Genomic DNA, 20,773 nt, shown 5'->3' on the forward strand with positions numbered 1-20,773 from the left:
GAGGCTGGTGGCTGGGTTTGGGTGCCATTCGTATAAGCCTTTAAAGAATATCAGATGTTTCTGTTGCCATTATTTGAATGTTTGATTCTTGAGATCAATTCAGGTTTTTACTGGTTAGGATGAATCTGAACTATTCATTTGAATTCATCTACCATTTTTCTCACTAACAAGTTACATAGGTCTGTTCAGTTATTTCTTCATGTAATTGTTTATTTTACCTCTAATGAATTTTACAGAAGTCAAGTTATTTTCTTTTATTGTATTATTATTTTTTATATAAATGTGTTTATTTTATTTTTGGCTGCGTTGGGTCTTTGTTGCTGTGCACGGGCTTTCTCTAGCTGCGGTGAGCGGGGGCTGCTCTTCATTGCAGTGCATGGGCTTCTCACTGCGGTGGCTTCTCTTGTTGTGGAGCACGGGCTCAGCAGTTGTGGCATGCAGGCTCAGTAGTTGTGGCCTCTGGGCTCTAGAGCACAGGCTCAGTAGTTGTGGTGCACGGGCTTAGTTGCTCTGCGGCATGTGGGATCTTCCCGGAGCAGGGCTTGAACCCGTGTTCCCTACATTGGCAGGTGGATTCTTAACCACTGCGCCACCAGGGAAGTCCAAAAATCAGGTTATTTTAAAATAAGACCTCAGAGCTGAGCTTCCTCGCCTCTTCAGCTCATCCACAGTGTGCTTTGCACAATGAAACGGGGAAGATTTAACAAAGGCATTTTGGATAAGGCATGTGTCCAGAAGCTGATGGGAAAACTGTTATGGACCATAACTTTTCTGCAAACTGATCAGCTGCCATCTGTGTACAAAGCACTGTCATCAGCAGAGAGGCCTGTTTGTGCCACTGAGTAGACTGATAGCAGCACATCAGTTTAGCTGAGCTGTTCCCCAGCAGTTGGTCACGAGGACATAGACACCACCAAAGTGTAGTCATCACCACACCACTGGCCTTTGCTGCTTAGATTGTGGCAAGAGACAAAAACTGCTTGCTCCCTTCACCCTGGTACAGCTGAGGTAAGAGCCACCTTTTTTCTCTAGAAGGGAAAAATAAGAGCAAAAGCAGCCTCTTTCAACTTTTCCCATGTTGCTTTGATATAAATTTATGCTCGTCTTCTCCACGGTAATCATTCCAGCCAGGTGCACAGTTCAGCATCCCTCTGGTGGTGGAGAGCCGTGTGTGTAGTAGAGCTCGGGTACATTTTAATAACAAAATTGCGTTGCCGAGCCCACCTAGGCGTTTGACCTTGAAGGCTCAGAGGAGAGCAGACATGGCAGATTTCCCTACGTGCCCTTGGCTTCGGAGAGTGGGTAATGAATAGAAATTGATAAAGAGTGTCTGTCAGGCTGCCGCTGAGGTCATGAGGCTGGTATGCGGAAACAGTGCCCGCACGACACGCGTAACTCAGAACTGCAGCCCGGAGGGTGGGTGGGTCACCGGAGCAGGAAATTGGCCATCAGGCGGAATGCAGGCTCCGAGCACAGGCTGCAGCCGCGTGGACTCAGCCGGAGAAAACACAGGGGCCATGGGGCGGGCTCGAGGCTGCAGACACCCAACTCCTCTACAGCGAGGCAGCACTGTTGCCGCTGCTTCAAAGATATGGAAGCCAGTGCAGGTTAGATTTGTTTTAAGGTATTGAAATGTTAACAGCATAAGTATCAGATGGCTAGTACTTCTGTAGTTACTTAGATCACAGGCTACTGAGGAATGAACAGAGGGGGAGAGAACATAGCTCTGAGGCTTCGCTTGTCATTTTTTTTTCCTGCGCTCTGTTTTTATAAGCGAAGGTTAAAATGTGGAGATTCGCTGTGTAGAGGAGCCAATCTCTGTTCGTCTGTGCAGGGTGATGACTGTTAGAATACTTCTAAATGAGCCTTGAAAGAAACTGTCTGTTCAGTTCTCCCAACTAGTTCTGAAATAGCCTGTTCACACACACAGCTTCTGTGTGTACTTGGTGTGTGTATGTTTTTGTTTTAAATAGCTGTTACTTTTTTTTTGCTTGTTAAACTAATGAGTGAGGACAACATATTTTTAAAAGATTAAATGCATTTTTATGATGTCTTTAAAGCCACTGTCCTCTTCTGTTAAATGTATTCCTGTGGAGTCCACTGATTTTTGAGAATGGAATCGATTGCATCAGCAGTTACTCGTTAGATTTTTTTTTTTCTTAATGTGTATTGCTATTCTGCTATCTGAAGACAGGGGCATGTGAGTATTTTTTGTAAGTCCTAAATAAATGAATTGGTTTTGGTTTAGGAGCATCAGGCCAGACATTTTTTAGGTTTTAGTAACTGCTTATCATTTCCTAGAAATGAAGATATGAAAAATGGATATCTCGGAGAATCACGTTTTCAATCATTTTGTAAATTAGGATTGCCTACCAGTGTAGTCACGGTGTGATTGCTGTGTATTCCCTCTCTGGATGTAGCCTGACATGAAAAAGTTTACATTCCAATACTGAGGAGTTGCATTCCACTGGGCAGTTCTGACGTACCACAGGAATGCGGAGGCCCATACAAAGGGCAAGCTTAGGGCCACTGACGGAAGAGGCTTCCGTGCTCAGCGACTGCCTTTCGTGGAAACTCACACTCACAGCAAGTGCTCATGACTCAACTTGGATGGGGAAAATGTGGTCACAGGAACGCAGGACAGGGTGGCCTTCCCTCAGAAGGAGCCTGCAAAACCCTGTCCGGTGAATCACAGCCTGTGGGTATTTGTGAAAACTAGGTAAGATTTTATATTTGCAGGCATTGGTGCTGTCTTCCTGTGAGCCTTGAACTTGAAAGTTTATCAGGCTGTTAATGTTTTTCTCTATTTTACATTATGTAGAAGACTAATTACTTTCAGTAAATTTTTTGTCTGCATATTGTGGGTACTATCAAGTCATTCCATTTTGCACCTGTAAAAATATTAAACTTAGTTTATTTCACTTTTAGGAACAATTTGTAATTCTTAATTTTTAATTTGTTCCGTTAAAATAACTTAATGGGAGTGAAAATCTGGATTGTTAAACTGTCTTTGGAGCAACCATTCCTCAGTTAGTTTTACTGGGGGAATATGAGCATTTAGTAATACTCTGTTGTGCTGCAGGTGGTCTTTTCATTAATCAGTTGCTGGGAGTTTAACCTTTTTTTTTTTTTTTTTTTAAATAGCGCAGAGAACCAATAGTTTGATGCAAAGTGAGTCTGCGTCACTTTTAGTTGTCACCTTTGGTTGTTTAGTGTAAGATTATCGGGACATTCTGAAATTGCATTGAGGTTAATAGTTGAAAGCCAAGCTATACACCATACCTTTACAAAACAATTTAGAAGGATTTAAAGACTATAGTCATTAAATGTTCACACCTTGTAGAATCAGAAGCCTGTCAGCGTTCTTAAAACACACAAACCGTACTTCTCCATTTCTCCGCATCTCTTTCTAACTTTCTGGCCTTTTGTGAAAGGCTGGCATCAAGTAGAGGAAGGGCTAACAGGTTTTTAAGTATTCAGACCGTCTCACTGATAACTGTTACCTACATCTTTTTTTGAAAGACAGTTATTATATATGTATTTTAATATTTGTATCTTATATGTAAATGCCCATGTACATAGAAAGACTGAAATTACCAGAAGACAGGGATCATTTTTTTTTTTAAGTTTAAATTCAAAGTTAAAAAAAAGCTGTGTCACTTTAAAAATTGAGTTTAAATTTTAAAAATCTCTTTGTTTATCTTGGTACGTCGTATTATGAGTGCCATTTCAAAGGAGCAGATGTGCTAGTAGTTGAATTTCTGGCGGCAGCTGCCTGAAGAGGCTTGGTTTTTATAGATTTGACATTTAAATCTTTGAGTCTCCCAGGGTGACCCTCAGGCTCTTGATGGTCATTTGTAATTCTGCTGAATTCGAGTTGCCTTCTGAATTACAGCAGCTGACTTGTCTTTTTCACTCAGCTAGCCAGTGAGTGAGCAAGCTTCTGAGAATCCACCTTCCCACAGAGCTCTGTTCCCCACTTGTCACTGGGTTTATGCTTGACTGGTATAAGAGATGCACTATAGCAATGTTCCTGAGGAGGTCTGGGAATTATTCCTTGTACATGGCAAGCTTACCAAAGACCAGAGTTCTTATATTATTGAGTGTGGAAAAGGGCTATAGCAGAAAGTCAGAGGAAGGGTCAGGTCGGTGTGGGATCCCAGAACCCTGGCTGATGGAGTCTGATGGTGATTTGGGGCATCTCTTTTAACCTACTCTTAGGTAGATTGGCTTAGTTTCTCCACTTACGCAATGAGAATTGAACTGGAGGGACAGTTCTCATGGGAAGAGGAGGATGGTGGGTCATACATATTATAAGCACTTGGGGGCCTTTTCCTAAATAGAAATATTTGAGGGCTTTTGATGTAGCACATTGGACTCTGACATACTTTCAGGTGAGAAGCTGGAGGAAAAAATGCCAAGAGACCCTGTACTATATGATTTTCAAGTTTTTTCTCAGCTCTGACATTCAAGAAATGCATTTTGTTTTTTGCGGTGCGCGGGCCTCTCACTGTTGTGGCCTCTCCCGTTGCGGAGCACAGGCTCCGGACGCGCAGGCTCAGTGGCCATGGCTCACGGGCCCAGCCGCTCCGTGGCATGTGGGATCTTCCCGGACCGGGGCATAAACCCGCGTCCCCTGCATCGGCAGGTGGACTCTCAGCCACTGCGCCACCAGGGAAGCCTGCATTTTGTTTTTGAGATGCACTGTAGGCAGCAAATATGACATTCTTTTTTATTAAACTCTTGGCGCTCGCTGTTCTGCCTGTTATCACAACTTTCTGTGTGGTCATCTTCCATGGAATACAAACTATTTAAGAATAGGGGCTATATTTAGTGAGCTTCTTGTAAGCTCTGTATTGATTACATAGTTCATGTTGATTCTGTAGTACGTGTCCAGTGAGTATTTGGAAGAGGGATAGGAAACAAAATTGTATGTGTGTGTGCATCTCTCTCTCTTTTCTCCCTCTCTCTCCATATATATGTGGACGCGGGGCAGGGAGACGCCCTCATTTATGACCGGGGATAAAATAAAAAATGGGATAATGCTGGATCAGAGGAAAATGTAGGTATAATTGACTCTTCAAAACTGATTTCAGGTTACCAGGGGGGAAGGGTGGGTGGGAGGGATAGACTGGGAGTTTGGGATTGACACATTCACACTGCTATGTATAAAATAGATAACCAACAAGGACCTACTGTATAGCACAGGGAACTCTGGTCAATATTCTGTAATAACCTAAATGGGAAAAGAATTTGAAAAAGAATTGATACATGTATATGTATGACTGAATCATTTGGCTGTACACCTGAAACTAACACAACATTGTAAATCAACTATACTCCAATATAAAATAAAAATTTTAAAAAACTGATTTCAGATATTTCAGTAATACTTGTTTACCATCTCTTTGTATCTTCCTAGTTCTTTCACCCATGACCTCTATCACTTCATTGCTAAATCAGTGTAGAAAAAGATTGGTTCCAAGTTAATCAATGGTATAGCTCAGTCATCAAACTTAACTCTTCCTTTGCCCCTAAGGTTGGTTCTTGTTTGGTCAAAGTGGAATTACTCCTTTTTCTTATTCAAGTCCTGAATTTTGCCAAAATACTCAAAACCACTAAAACAAACACACAAATCTTCTTGATAAGTTTCTCTTATATACTTAAAAAAAAATGTGGATATGCGCATGTGTGTGCATAACGTAAAATATGCCACTTTAACCATTTAAAGTGTAGGATTCAGTGGCATTAATTGCAGTCACACTGTGGTGCAACCATCATCACTACCTATTTCCACAACTTACGTTGCATAGCTCCAAACAGAAACTTTGTAACTTTGCATTTCCCTAACCCCTGGAAACCTCAGGTCTACTTTCTGTCTTTATGAATCTACCTATTCTAGATAGTTCACATAAGTGGTATCTTACAATATTTGTCATTTTGTGACTGGCTCTTGCACTTAGCATAATGCTTTCAAGGCTTGTCCATGTTATAACATATATGAGAACTTCCGTCCTTTTTATTGCTGGATAATATTCCATTGTATATATCACATTTTGTTTATCCACTCATCAGTTGACACTTGTGTTGTTTTCACCTTTTGGCTATTGCAAATAATGCTGCAGTGAAATATCTGTCTGGGTCCATGTTTTTGATACTTTTGGGTATTTATCTAGGAGTAGAATTGCTGGGTCTTATATTAATCCTGTGTTTAACTTTTTGAGGACGTGCCAAACTCTTTTCCACAGTGACGGCACCATCTTACATTCTGAACAGCAAAATTCAAGGGTTCCAGCTTCTCTAGATCCGCTTCAACATTTTTTGCATTCTTTGCGTTTGTTTTTTTTTTTAATTACAGCCATCCTAATATCTCATTCACATCTAGTATCAGGTGTGATATGGTATCTGGTTGTGTTTTTTGTTGTCTTTTTGTTTGTTTTGTTTTTATTTTGAGGAAGCACAGCAAGGATTTATTAAGCACTCTTGGGGGGAGAGTGGGCAACTTGGGTGAGTAGCTTCGTTGTGGTTTTGATTTACTTTTCCCTAATAACTAAGGATGTTGATACATATATCTTCTTTGGAGAAAGGTCTATTCAAGTCCTTTGCCTCTTTTTTAATTGGGTTGTCTTTTTGTTGTTGAGCTATAGGAGTTCTTCATGTATTCTGGATATTAAACCCTTCTCAGATATATGATTTGCAAATATTTTCTCCTGTTCTGTAGATTATCTTTTCAGTTTCTTGATAATGTCCTTCAATGCACCAAAGTTTTCAGTTTTGATGAAGTTCAGTTTATTTTTCCTTTTGCTGCTGGTGCTTTAGGTGTCATCTCTGGGTCCATTGTCAAATCCAAGGTAATGGTGATTTATCCCTTCTTTTATCCCCCTAAGAGTTTTATGGGTTTTGGCTCTTTTATTTAGTCAGTGATCTGTTTTCAGTTAATTTTTGTATGTCATGAGAGGTGGGGGTCCAACTTCATTCTTTTTCATGTGGAAATACAGTTGTCTCAGCACATTTGTTAAAGAGACTGTTCTTCCCCCGTTGAATGAACTTGACCTTTGTCAAAATTAGCCATAGATATGGGTTTATTTCTGGGTTCTCAGTTTTATTTCATTGGTCCATATGTGTCTGTCCTTATGCCACTACCACACTGGTTTGATTACTGCAGCTTTGTAGTAAGTTTTGAAATTAAAAGTGTGAGTTCACTAACTGTTGTTTTTCAAGATTGTTTTGGCTAATTAGGGCCCCTTGCAATTTCATATGAATGTGAAGATTGGTTTTTCCTTTTCTGCAAAAACTATTTTTGGGGTATTTTGATGGGAATTGCATCAAATTTGTAGATCACTTTTTGTAGTCTCTTCTAAGACTTAATAATAAAAAAGAATGCATTTGATAGGACTAACTTCATTTCTGACAGTGGCACCAAGGAACATTTGGAGGAGAATTTAGGCAAATGGCTTTGGAACAATCTTTATCTATTTCTGACTTTTCTTAAAACCCTCAAGGATTGTAGGTGTACTTTTTAAGTTAACCAAGTTCTTATTTAATCTGTATCATTTCTACAATTCCTTAAGTCATGGTTTTAGAAATTTAAATGATACCAACTTTCAGCTGCTGTTAATAAGATTGAATGAAGTGATCTTTTAATTTGTGCCTCTGGTTTTACAGAAAGCCCTTTGGCTACCCTTAATTTTTTTGGTGGAAACTTTTTAGCTTTGTGTTTTTCCCCTTAGAAACTTTTCTGGGGCGGTGCTCTATTGTAGATTCATGTGGTTTTCTATAAGGGTATGTATAGTAATTTTCATTTTTAATTTCTCCTAGTGTGTCCATCCTTTTGAGGTGTATCTCTGTTTATTATTTGTTATTTATTATGTTAGCAGTTTACTGTGCTAATGCCTTGAAAGACTTCTAGTTTTCATTTGACTTTTAATTGAAACATGAGAACTCTTTGCTGTTTAATCTTATCTTACACACTTTGTGCATTTGATCACTTTTCACATAGAATATTTCCTTGTGCAGGTTGGGTCCTTCCTGCTTTTTTATACGCACATAAAACTTTATAAAAATGGCTTGTACTTTATTCTTACTGGCTTTGTTTTGTGCTTTACTATCTAAACGTCTCTGTGTCATTTGTACACCTGAGGATTTCTCTCCATTTCTTCCTACTAAATCATCTAAAATATCTTAAAAATTTGGTCTTAATATCATCTGTGGGAGATCTTACCTGCTGTGTGTCTCTATCCAGTTACCTTTTTTATCTCTAAAGTTTTCCAGGACTGTATTTTTAAAATTTTTTTATGTGTTTATTTATTTTTCTTGGAGTATAGTTGCTGTACAGTGTTGTGTTAGTTTCTACTGTACAGCAAAGTGAATCAGCTATACGTATACATATAGCCCCTCATTTTTGGATTTCCTTCCCATTTAGGTCCCCACAGAGCCTTGAGTCCAGGACTGTATTTTTAAAACAGTTTATTTATATAGAACTTGGTCAGAGATTTTTTAAAACTTAGTAAATAATGGTGTTTACTTACTTTTGTTTCTATATTTATTGTTTCAAAGAATCAGAGAGTAGAAGCAGAAGTATTTTGTGGGCTGAATGGGTTTCTAGGTGACGTTTTTCGTTCCTCCCTGACCATTCCGACCTTACAGCTTCTGGTTTGTAAGCTGAGAGCCAAGGGACCTTGTCATTAGGCCCCAGCGAGTGCGTTCATGACTTGCGCCTTAGCTCTTCTGAGGCCACTCTTTCCTTCTGGGTTCTTGGCTGTGTTCGAAACAATGGATTTTTGGATAAATGAAATAATTTATTCTCCCTTGCTGGAGTGGGTTCTCTGTGCATTTGCCTTTTCCCCCTCAATGTATTCAAAGAATTAACCTGACAAGAGTCTATTTTTTCTCCTATGGTTCACATCTTTGTGATGGTCAGTAGAACCTGAGTCTTTTGGGGCTTCAAAGAGAGTTTTGTTAGGTTTTAGTGCAGCTCACTTTGCAAAAGGCATAGAGATATTTTTTGTAGCTCATCTTAGGGGATGCACACTTTTCATCCCTAGAGTAATAGTGTGAGTGCAACTAAATACATGAATATCTTCTCAGCCATAAAGTTCTGTTGAACTAATGGCTGATGGGTAAGGGGTTTTACAGCCTTAATTCTGGAGTACGGAGTGGTTGGTACTAGAATTAGGCATAAAATAAACAAATACCACATAGTTTACTCGTGTTGATGTCACTACTTTTGTTGCTAAAATTTGTGAGCAACTCAATTCTAGCAGTTTTTATCTTTTAAGTTGTCATCTGAACATTGTATGTGTTATAGACGTTTGACTTTTTTTTTTTTACTACATGAAATTTTAAAAAAGGAAAACCACTCGATCATTATGATTATGAAGCTTGTCTGGTTCTGTAATTTAATAAAATAAGAAAAAACTTAGAGTCACATGATTTTCTTTAGATTTTAATGCTATTTTATTTAGTGATAAAACTTAAACATACAGTATATGTTTTTACCTAGTCCTATAACAGGGTTCAACGGGCAATGATGGCATGAAACCTGCTACATATTTTACTAACACACTGAGATTATTTCTTAGTTTGTAGTGCATCATTAAATTATAAGCTTCATTGTAAAAACTTAAATTGCAGGTAGGTAGTTTCAAAAACCAGAAGCAAATTTTTGTGTGTGTTGAGAATTTTCCGCAACTTTAGTGGTTTTTAATTGTAAACTAAGAGGAGAATATGTAAAAATTTAGGTCATTTTAATTGCATGTGAAATAACATGACAAAGAAGATAAGATTATTTTATTTTTCTTGGTAGATTTTTTTCCACTTAAAAAAAGCACTTCAATATGTATGGTTGTGAGAATATGTATGTATGAATATTTTTTGAAGGATTTTTCAGATATGCTAAGTATGGTTCTTTTTGATTTTCATAGAAACAATTTTGGAGCAAGAAATGACTTCAGTGATGGCCTGGGCTCACCCGATAACCTTAAAAATGAGTACAGTTTAGACTATGAGGATGGTCAGGTTGGTTTGCTAGAGGTCACAGGCTGATAGACTGAGAACGTTGACTTTCTTGTTCTCTTCATCTTACATGACTTTTTTTTTTTCCTAATCCAAGTTGGGTTCTAATATGTGAAACATTGTGTACTACCATGACGTAGAGAGAGTTATAAAAGGAATGAGAATGTCCATAGGAGCCGCTCAAATGTCTAATTGATTTGGGGAAAAAATGCTTGATAAAATAGCTCTTTGGAAGCGTTTTTTCCTCATATTTTTCTCAAAAATGATTAAAAATGATTACTGGGACTTCCCTGGCAGCCCAGTGGTTAAGAGACTCCGTACCTCCGCGTTTCCACTGCAGGGGCCGCGGGTTCGATCCCTGGTTGGGAAATTAAGATCCTCCATGCTGCACGGTGTGGCCACAAAAAAAAAGGGTACTAAGATGTTGACTGGAGGGAAGGGAGGCCTTTTGGAGTAGTGAATGAGCAGAGGTAGGTGGTACGTTAGCAGAACAAGTCATGACTACTTAGAACTCTTCATAGCTCTAGTTGGCATATAGCTATGCCAGAGAGAATAAATCTGCTCTAGTGGGTATTTCCACAGATGGGGCAGAGGTGCCGTGTCTGCAGTCGGCAGTGCAGTGTTCACGCGGAAAGGGGCTTTGGGAATGCATGTCCACTTAAGTCACTGTGTAGCTGAAAGCCCTGAGTTGAATACCTTTTCCTTAAACTGATTTTGAATAAGTTGATCTGAAAAATAACTACATTTTTAAGTGAAAGAAATGTTTAACCTAAGCAAATTAAGTTATAAAAGAGGATTATATGCATTTTATACTTTGGATATTTTTATAGTTTGCCACTGATCCAATTCCCACCCCTGTTAGAATATTCTAAATCTTCACCTGCCTGGGTGTGGTTTCAAACAGCCTAACCCAAAACACATTCATAATGGTTCTTCATTACTTACATTATGAATTCAAAAACGTTATATTGGAATTTTCCAGAAAAATATATCTGAGATTTAAAAATTTGAATGGTTCCTTGTCATTCTGTGTAAATAATGGTTTGAGATAGCTCTTTCTTCAGTATATATTTTTTATAGTTGTTTTCTTCCTTGTTTTTATTCATCTGAAGGGTTAGCTTAAATTCATAATTTGTATTACTTAAATCTTTTTTTTCTTTCTAGTTTTGGCAAGCGTTCTGCAGGAAGCTTTAGGCGTGGCTGTGAATGCATTGTGTTAGAGCCTTCTGAAATGATTGTGGTAAGAATACTTCTGTGAAGACTTTTTTCCCTTAAAAAAAGTTATGAAATAAAAGTATTTTCACAAACTACTTATAATAGTGTATTATATATTTCATAACTTTAGGTATATTTATTTCATAACTTTTTGAGTTTTAATTCATAATCATTATAATTATTTACGGGATTCAAATAATGAAAAAGAAAGTTTAAAAGGGTCACGTACCTAAATGTTTGGTGTTTGAACTTTATAAATCAGTCTATGAAAATGCCATTTAATTTAAACTTGAAGAGAATCTTGGAATTGCAGGATTTTAGCTCTCCAAATATTGGTTGGAATGAGTGAGATACTTTAAATGAGACACAGTGATATATATTCAGGCAACAATTGACATAAGGAAATCAGTTCACTTCCTTTATCTAATTGAAAGAAATTTGGAGGACTTTTATGCTGGTTAAATACTCTGTTGAGATTTTTATCTCTTTTTAATTGAATAGTGTGATTTAAAAAATATATTGAGGTAAGACATATGCAAAAAAACATAACGTTAGAAGAGATATTAGCAACATAATTATTTTTACTGATGCTTGAAGAAAAGCCTGTCACATTCTTCCTTACTATATAAAAATGATTTTAAGATGGGACACTATGGACCCCTTAAAAAAATCAGCAACAAAAATAAGATTGGAGGGAGTGCCCAGTAGAGACATTCAGTTGGCTGATGTGCATAATATTTCCCATCCAGCATCTATCTGGGCAAGGAAACTTTTTGAATAAATGATGGCCTAAAATAGATGATGATGGAGGCTTTTTATTCATATTTAATAAAATATTTGGTAAATGCCTATACATCTATTTTCAGAGGAGATGTAGGTTTTTTCCCTATGATGGAGGAGAGGAATTTGTCAGAAATGGGAACTTCCTCGTCAAAGCTAGTGAAAACTTTTGGTAAAATTTCCCAAAATGTACTGTTAAGTGAGAAAGTGGCATGGTGGTGAGTAAAGATTTAGGAGTGGAAAAATGTAGGCAGATACGTTGGGCTTTCCAGCCACAGGTCTTGAAAAGCATTTTAGATATTCCCTCGAGATTTTGGTCTCTGTTACTGCTATTTTGTGTTGATCTGAAGGATTTTTGATCTCCAAAATTCCTTGAGGATTTTGTCCTTGTCCATATGATGCTAACTACTAGGTTTGTCAGTGTGAGAACCATCTTAGAATCTAAATATGCTTTTGTGAGCAATACATTATGTAAGTGTGACGGGGACTAACCGAACGTAACTTTTCTTCTGTTAGTCCATTCATCACTTTCTAAATGTTTAAAATGAGGAAATTATGTTTTGAGAACAATGCTATTTATAATAAAAAAAAAAAGAAACTGAATCCGTAGAATGAAAGTAGGAAGAGAAGCTCTTAAGTAATCCACCAAAGTCATTCTGCCAGTAGTCGTGTCTGAGTCATTTGGGATTTGGGTGTTTTTTTTTTTTCTTTTTAAACAGATTTACTTCATGAGAGTTTTTGTGCTTTAGTTAAGACAATGGGGCAGTTGCTTTCATAATGCATGGTGATGTATCCTCTGAGATCTTTCATTAATAAATCAGAACAAAGACTACTGAAAATATCCTTCCCTTTGAGACTGCAGGAAATTCAGGAGTTACCCATATTGTCCTAAGTGGAACTGAAAATGCCTCTTCTCTTTTATAAAGAAAAGTTACTCAGAACCAGTTAGTTCTAGGGAAGTTCAGAAACATCTGAAGTCTGTCGAGATAGTTTGTCTACAAATGTCTTTGCACAGTGAATGAATGTAGACTATCCGTAAGTTTTATTCTGCATCTAATCTTAATATGGAACATGGTGTTTGAAGAAATGAAATCTTGGGGGATTTTATTTCAGGTAGACTATATGGATGAAAATGAAGAATATTTTCAGCGTCAAGCTTCTCATCGACAGTCTCGAAGGAGATTTAGAAAAATCAACCAGAAAGGGGAAAGACAAACGATTATCGACACTGTGGATCCTTATCCTGTGGGCAAACCACCTTTGCCTAGAGGCTATCATACGGTAAGTTACACAAGTATAATAATTATCTTTATAGCTTTTTGGTGGGAGTTTTGTGAAAGGGCATACATTTTCCATTTTTGATGAATAATTCCTTTCTGTGGTATACTTACTCAAAGTGCAGATTTTTCTGGAAACACATAATATGAATAGTTTAAGGAGCATTGAAATAAGGTATCAAAAGGCATTGTTTCGCCTTTTTATTTCTTAACACGGTCTCTGAGGATCAGCTTTGTGGTCATCATGTACAGTTGTAACTGGGATATTTTTAGGTTCTGATCTTAATCTAAAATGTTGCCCTTTCCCTCACCGTCCCCAGTGACGGGTATCATACCTGTTTTTTATTCAAAAGTTAGATATTTAAAAATTACCTATTATCTTCATACCATTGTGAGAATATTATCTGAGAATTTTTTGTTTTTAATATGATGAAGTGAGAGCATAATTTGAAATGATGCTTCTGTAAATCCCAGTGTAAAGATGGTCTGAAGCATTTCTAACAGGTTCAGAGGTCCTCTTTAATACTTTCACCACTTGATTGTCATTTATTCCGTAAATATTAGGTGAAGAAACTACTTCTTATGTTTGAGGAAACCGAGGCACAGATAATGATTGATTTGTACAAGACCCCAGCTTAGTCAGTTTGGGAGCCTTATTTTTCTCACTCATTTCTCTCTGCTCAGCTGTGCTGTGTCCATGTCCCCCGGTGGCCCACCCAGAATAGTGGCAAATATATTTGAGGATTTCTGTTTTCAAGAAGAACGTAACTTGAATTCTTCCATATGTCATAATAAGGTCAAATATGGTTCATCTATACTTACAATACCATTAAATGAGCACTCATTCGTGAAATTAATTTTAAAATAAACATATGAAAAAATAAAAATAGGTAAACGACAACTATTTTACGTTTCTTATTTGTTTGTCTTCCGTATCCTCTTCTTCCTTTTTGCAAATAAGTATAAATGCAAACCGCATGGGAAAATGTATATAGACTTAAAACTATGTACTTAATTTTCTGGTAACTTGGAGGGATGCATCTTATACCCGCACTTGATGTGTTCTATTTCTGAGAGCCCTTTGTATTTGAATATTCAAGCAGTTTTGGCCACCAGCTCTCAGCCTGCTCCTCTCACTGCCCATGCGCACAATTTTAATTTCACATGAATTTCATAGTTGAATCATTTCATTGAGCTCATTTGCAAAGGGTTGCTTTTTGCTCATCATAAAGTCAGCTTTGTTTGCCTGCTGCAGAGCCTTGGTATTTTTTTTGAAAAAAAACCTATGAAAGGTTTTTTGTTACCATTGTCTACACAAGAAGGTAGTATTTTTAGTGTCGATGTTGCATCGTGGAAGAAGGAACTATGGATTAAAAATAGTTGTACACATTACTAGTACAACCTACTAATATTGTTAATACTCTTTCTGCTTTGGAATTATTTTTCCAAATCAAATTCTATACCAAGATATTTAGCAGCAGTGTGGGTGACTAAAAATTTAGCGTTCAAGCTGATTGGTTTGATTTTATAGTTATATTTGTCCCATTTAAGTTGGGGGGTGTCATTTTGTAATTATTTCTCTCTCCTATCCCCATGTTTTCCCCCTTTATGTAATACTTCACCCACCTCCCCTACGTGACTCCCCCTTTTTAATCTGATTTTTTTGTAAACGTGTAGTTTTTAAAAATTATTCAAGATTCCTTTTTTTTTAGTGGTTTTAAAAAATGTCTTACCTGGTCAACAGGTACTTTTATGAGGGAAAATTCAGTACTAGGGTGAAAAATTTCACTTGCTCACTGATGGATCAGGTACCAGTTTGCTAATATGTGACATGGTCGTATTAATTTTTCTAAGTGAGTCCAGATGGGCAACAAGTGTCATAATTCTAAATATTGAATCCCGTCTTTTCATGCAAATTGTGTTTTAATTTTATTTATATAATTATTATTTTGCCTAAGTACATGATTTTAACATATGAAAACAACACAATTAGCCCTAAGTCACATTTACTTATTCTGAGCAGAAATACTCCTTTTGAAAGAACCCTAGTAAGGTGGGAGCCAGGGTGCAAAGTTGGTTGAAAAGGTGCATGGTCCTACTTCACAGGCGACCTAAATGGTTGCAGGTGCATTTCAAGTGCATGGCTAAGGAACATAAAGGACGTCATACATGTAGCCAGTGCTGTATGGTCATTCTTAACCTGATTTAACATGATCTTCATTTTGGCAGATGTACTGTAGCATGTCTGATAATGTCATCTTCTCCTTTCCTCCTCTATGGCACTCATTTCATTTTGGCTCAAAGGAATGCACTAAACCTCAGGTATTGTAATCTGTGTGTGGTCTCCTAATACTAACCTCAGTTCATCTGTGAATTTGCATTGTAACTAATGAGTTTATAACATTGATGTGTTTTGCTTCGTCTTGTTCTTTTGTATTTTGCCCTGATTTAGTAAAACCCCTTACAACTTTGAAACGGTCAGTGGTTTGGTTGATGTCACAGGCTGCTTTATTTGTGCAGACCTAGGGACAAATTGCTCACTTTCTTTGAGGAACGAATACAAGTGCAGACTACGTATTTTTAAGAATGAGTGGAGCACAGTTCTTACCTAACCTGCTTGGCGCATAAAGAAATGGAGAGAGAAAGGCAGGCAGATAGGCATCGTGGGTGTTTAACTGCTTTTTGTGTGAAAGTTTTATGGGAAATCCATTAGACATCTACGTTTTAAAGACTAGAGGTGAAAGCTTTAAATTTCAGGAATCCCAGTGTGAGAGCATTTTGGGAGACCACTGGTAAAATTTTAGTCAGAATAAAGGCTTTGTCAAAAAGGAAATAAGAATTTACACTTCGCTTGCATTTTCTTATTTGCGCTTGATTTTTAACCAGATTTCATGCTTTTATTTCATTCTATATTTTAATTGAGGCCTATAATAATATCTTTGCTCATTTGTTTCATGCCAATATATGACTAATTTACGGTTTCAGCATTACTCGTTTGAAATTTGGGGTCAAATTTGGGGTTATCAGGGAATTTGGAGTCAGGGAAGAAAAACTCATTTATCTCTGGAAACTAATTGGTTAAGTAACTAGTAAAATGTTATGGTTGTGTCTTCTTATTGCCCAGGAAAAAGATCATGAATAATTTAATTCACATTAGTGGAAGGCTACTGTCAATGTAATGTCTTTGGCTATTACAGTAACCTCGCCTGAAAACACGAAATATTTGTATAACTTTTCAAATTAAAATAAGGCCATTGCTTTACGTTCTATACAATATAACGCATATTAAAATGTCACAGGTGACATAATAGCTGTATTTTACTTTAGAAGCGCTGCTAATTTTTCAGTGATGTGGTAAATCTAAAAAATGTTGATAGTTTTTAAATTTGATAAGATTCTTGTAAAATTGTATAAAAATTTTTTAAATTGTGCCAGTGTTTTGAGCTTTTATCTAGTACATGTATACTTAAAACGTATATAACTTTAATATTTTAAAAGGTACACCGGTATGTAATTAGTCCTCTTGTTCAGTATGAGAAATGACAGGTTAGTCTAATTCCCATGTAGAAGTAGGAATTGAATTTAAAATGTGCACTGGGTTATGATGTATACCTTATGTACGCTTTTAAAAATTAGACGTGTTGCAGCAGTTTAAGACAGATGATAGTAATTTCTTCAGAAACACGAATACTCGCACAGTCCATGCAGAGTGCTTTCAGGTCACTTTTTCAAGGCAAGTGTGTGAGGTTTGCAGAGAATAAGCATTTTAAAATGCAGTGAGAAGGCAAGATTGGAGATGGCTTTCATTAGCATTTCCTTACATTTTGATGAGTTGGGTTGAGGCTGTGTTTAAGACTGCCAGAAAACAGGATGCGGCACGAATTTTCAGTCTTTGAGTGGGGAGAGGCAGGTGGCAGAGTCAGGTCCTGGATAAGGTTCCCGGCGGAGGCTGGGGAATTCGGGGTCATTTCTAGACTGACTTGGGACTTTGGACAGGTTTACCTTGTCGACAGGCTCGGAATAGGGTGGGGGGGGGAACCTGTTTATTTTACCCCTAATTACAGGCCCCGTCTGCATTGATGGGTAATTTATTCTAGAAGTTTGGGTGGGTAGGGAAATGTGAGTTCCATAATAAGAATGGAGAGGAGAGGGAGAGGACTTAAAAGGGAAGAAGGGCCTTCTTACTTTCACCTGGATGCCGGGATGGGGAAGCTGGCACGTACCTGCACATACCTGTTCTGTCATCTTTTTATTCCTTTTTTTTTTTATGGGAAAAAGAAAAAAACAGCTCTGCTCTCTTCCTCGTTTAGAAAGTGTGAAAATTGTACAGAGATATTAGACTGAAGACTGAGGAAAAGTTGTCCCGTCTAAACTGTGGAGGTGATGTGTACCGACTGACGTTTCCTACTGTTGCAGCGTTCCAGGGCTGGTTGCATAATTAAAATGCTCTCCACTCTTTGAGGTTCCGATTGACTTTCCACCTCCACTCCTACTTACCCCCCAAAGTGTGGCTTTACTTTACACAAATTTGAATTAGGAGGATTCAAACACAATATAACATAAAACTTATTTATAAAGTTTCCAATCAGTGCAAACTTTTAATAAGGAGAACCCATCGGTCATAGAAAAAGGTATTTCCCACACATTCTGTTAGTAATCCTTTTCTACAATGGGAATATACACTTCAGGGCACCGTTTAATAATTATGTATTGAATTTTTCTGTAGGTCAGGCTTAGTTTAAAGTTCTTGGTGCAGGTGTACAAAAGAAATAAAAATACTGCATAAAAGTAAGTTAATATAATCTAAGTCAAATACAATGTAATAGTACAAAAACATCATGGAATTAATTTTTTTATTATAGTCAGCGATAATACAATATCTTTAACGTAGCACCAATGTAATAAGGTTGATTCTTATATGAGGCGTATGAAAATGAGTCCTATTTTTAATAAGGTTATTCTTCATAATATAAGACAAGTACTGTTTCTTCTAATGGTAATCATTCCTAAGTTATATATATCGTATATATCTCTGAATATAATCTATCACTTTTTTTTAAGTGATGGATTTGATTTAAGTTGGTTTCATCTTCAGTTAAGGACTTCTTAGTAGGTTAATTTCAAAAAAATTTAAATATTGAAACATGAAAACATTACAGTGTTTGTGTGATTATGTACATTTATTTGACATTAGACTTTTTGACATGAGCTGTTGTTCTCGCATTAGAAATAGGCAATATTTTCCCTCATGTTACGGCTTTGCTTTGTCACTTATTCTTTACCTTTTCACTGAGGTCTTCCTACTTTAATCCAATATATGCTACTTAACAGTAAGAGCATGTGTTGTGTATCAGTGACTTGTGTGTCTACTAAATTTCCTAGAATATTAAGGTCTTAAGATTTTAACTTATAACAGTCAGTTCATATCCCACTTGACTAATTTATTCAGTGATGATATTTAAAATCTGTTTATGTGCATATACAGAAATTATTCAAGTATGGGGAAATTTCTTAATTATTTGAATATTTTTATTCTTCATCTTTCATCAGGCGTTTGTTTGCTTAATTAAATCTAAAGCTGTTGTCTTCAGTGTGGTCCTCAATCCCTCTCTGTGAATTATAATAGGATGGAGTTTCAGAAAATCTGTGTATTCTGTTTCTTGTATCATAGAGGAAAGCTCAGTATTTTCATTTATATGCTTTTATTATTTTAATGAATATTACTGAGCGCCCACCTTGTTTCAGGGCTGTGCCGGACTCCATGGCTGTAAAGGTCTACAGGACAGACAGAATCTGCCCTCATTGACTTTATGGCCTCGCACAAAATACAGATAAATCGACGGCAGTTAAGATAGAGGGAAATCCAGGTACCGTGGAGGCTCAAAAACCAGGCATCTTGAGGAATCCGACGTGGCTTCCTGAATGGCCTTACTGTCTTTGCTCAAAGGAGAATCTTCTTTAATCCAAGAAAGCCCAATAGAAATGTGAAAAAGAAATGAATTGGGAAGTAAAGAAGGGAAAGAGGGGATGTGGATAGACTGTGATAGGAGTGATAGATACAAACCTGCCCTCCCCACATTTTGGTAGATACTGTTGTATGCATGCCCCGAAGTCTTTATATTTGCACCAGAGAGTCTTTTAAAGAGAAGTGGCAAAAGTATCCTTTGCTTTTCATGCTTATTCTCAGCAGGTTTACTAGCCCCTCCTCACCTAGACCATGTTGCATTTTAAAATCCTGCAGAAAGCTTCCTGCGGAAAGGTCTTTGAACAATAGGTGGACATAAGAGCGTTGCATTCCTGGCAAAATGCAGCCTGTTAGAGCTGCTGCGGTGGTCTCTGTCTCCTTGCTTTGGGGGGACCATTTCTCTTTCTTGCAGTTATAATCAGGTATTTATGTTGATTTAATTTATACAGATTGAGAAATTACACCATAGAGTCTGTTTAGAAATTGAAATGTAAATCAGGAAATAGTGTAAAATATGAAATGATTAATCTCGTGCTATTAACAGCATGCATTGCAAATTCATGCAAGGCAGTTGAGAATAGTGTGCAGTGTGCTGTTTACACAAGTTTCAGCTTCTGTTAGAGGATGTCTATTTTTATATATGACATCATCGCTGCTGCAGAACTCCCGTGGCCACTGGGATTTACTGTTCTTTCATTCCATTCTGAAAGAAAGCTTGTATTGATGTCATAATTGGACCCATCTTTTGGTTGCACTTGGAAATTGAAAGTAATCGGGGTGTTGTGTAGCATGTCATGGCAATATTTCAAGCAATTTATTTGTCAGAAAGATCACTGCCACTTTGTCCTGTCTCTAACTGTGAACACTGGTGGCTCTCGCTGTGCCTGTTCATGTTTTAAATATATTTGGCTAAAATTTAACTTTTAGTCTCAATAGCAATAATCCTTTCATCTTCAGCCATTTCATTTCTTATGTGATTTTTCCTTTTCTTTTTTTTTTTTTTTTTTTTTGCCATGAGATTTTGCAGTGCTACACACTGATTTGAAAAATGTCTCTTTTCTTTGGAAAAATCTACTTTGATATTCAGACCTATTTCCTACCAGTGCTGAACTGACCTTTTTTACAATTAACTGATCCATTCTAAGTTGTCTGTTTTCACTATTTGAAACATTGGGTGACTAGAAGTGTTCTCTTTTGATTTTGAATCCTGTGTTAAAACATTATTAACTTTGAAATACCTTTCTATTAGCTAGAAGATATTGTTGACCAACCTCTGGAAGAAACTCTAGCATGTGATTCGATGTATGGGTGTTAGGTTGACATCACTCATGAAAGGAAAATTTTAATGATTCATATTAAAATAATTTTTAAATGTCTACTAGATTTTGTACATATTTTTGTGTATAAATTTTCCTCCTTATCCTCTCAAAAAATTAGTCATTATCCGTATCTCAGTAGGAAAGTTTTTTTTCCCCTTCTTTTACAGAAACTAATTAAGAACAAACTACAGATTAAAAAAATA

At 37.0% G+C, this 20,773-nt stretch overlaps 1 protein-coding gene across 9 annotated transcripts in view; it reads left to right on the top strand.

The window, feature by feature from the left end:
• RAPGEF2 (Rap guanine nucleotide exchange factor 2) overlaps positions 1-20,773 on the top strand; it is a 241,680-nt gene that overhangs the window by 113,350 nt on the left and 107,557 nt on the right. For 3 of the 9 annotated variants that reach the window (XM_082652809.1, XM_082652814.1, XM_082652813.1), the window contains exons 5-7: positions 11,179-11,254; positions 13,123-13,290; positions 15,591-15,608. The exons of 1 other annotated variant lie outside the window; for it this stretch is intronic. In XM_082652809.1, the coding sequence (XP_082508935.1) occupies positions 11,179-11,254; positions 13,123-13,290; positions 15,591-15,608 (262 nt within the window). Of the gene's footprint in view, positions 1-957; positions 1,009-1,484; positions 1,608-2,472; positions 2,720-11,178; positions 11,255-13,122; positions 13,291-15,590; positions 15,609-20,773 lie in introns of those variants that run through there. 5 more of the 9 variants (XM_082652817.1, XM_082652816.1, XM_082652815.1 and 2 more) reach the window with 5 other exon arrangements.

The sequence above is a fragment of the Grampus griseus genome (genome assembly GCF_964374135.1).
Source record: "Grampus griseus genome assembly, chromosome: 4".
Classification (NCBI taxonomy): Eukaryota; Metazoa; Chordata; class Mammalia; order Artiodactyla; family Delphinidae; genus Grampus; species Grampus griseus.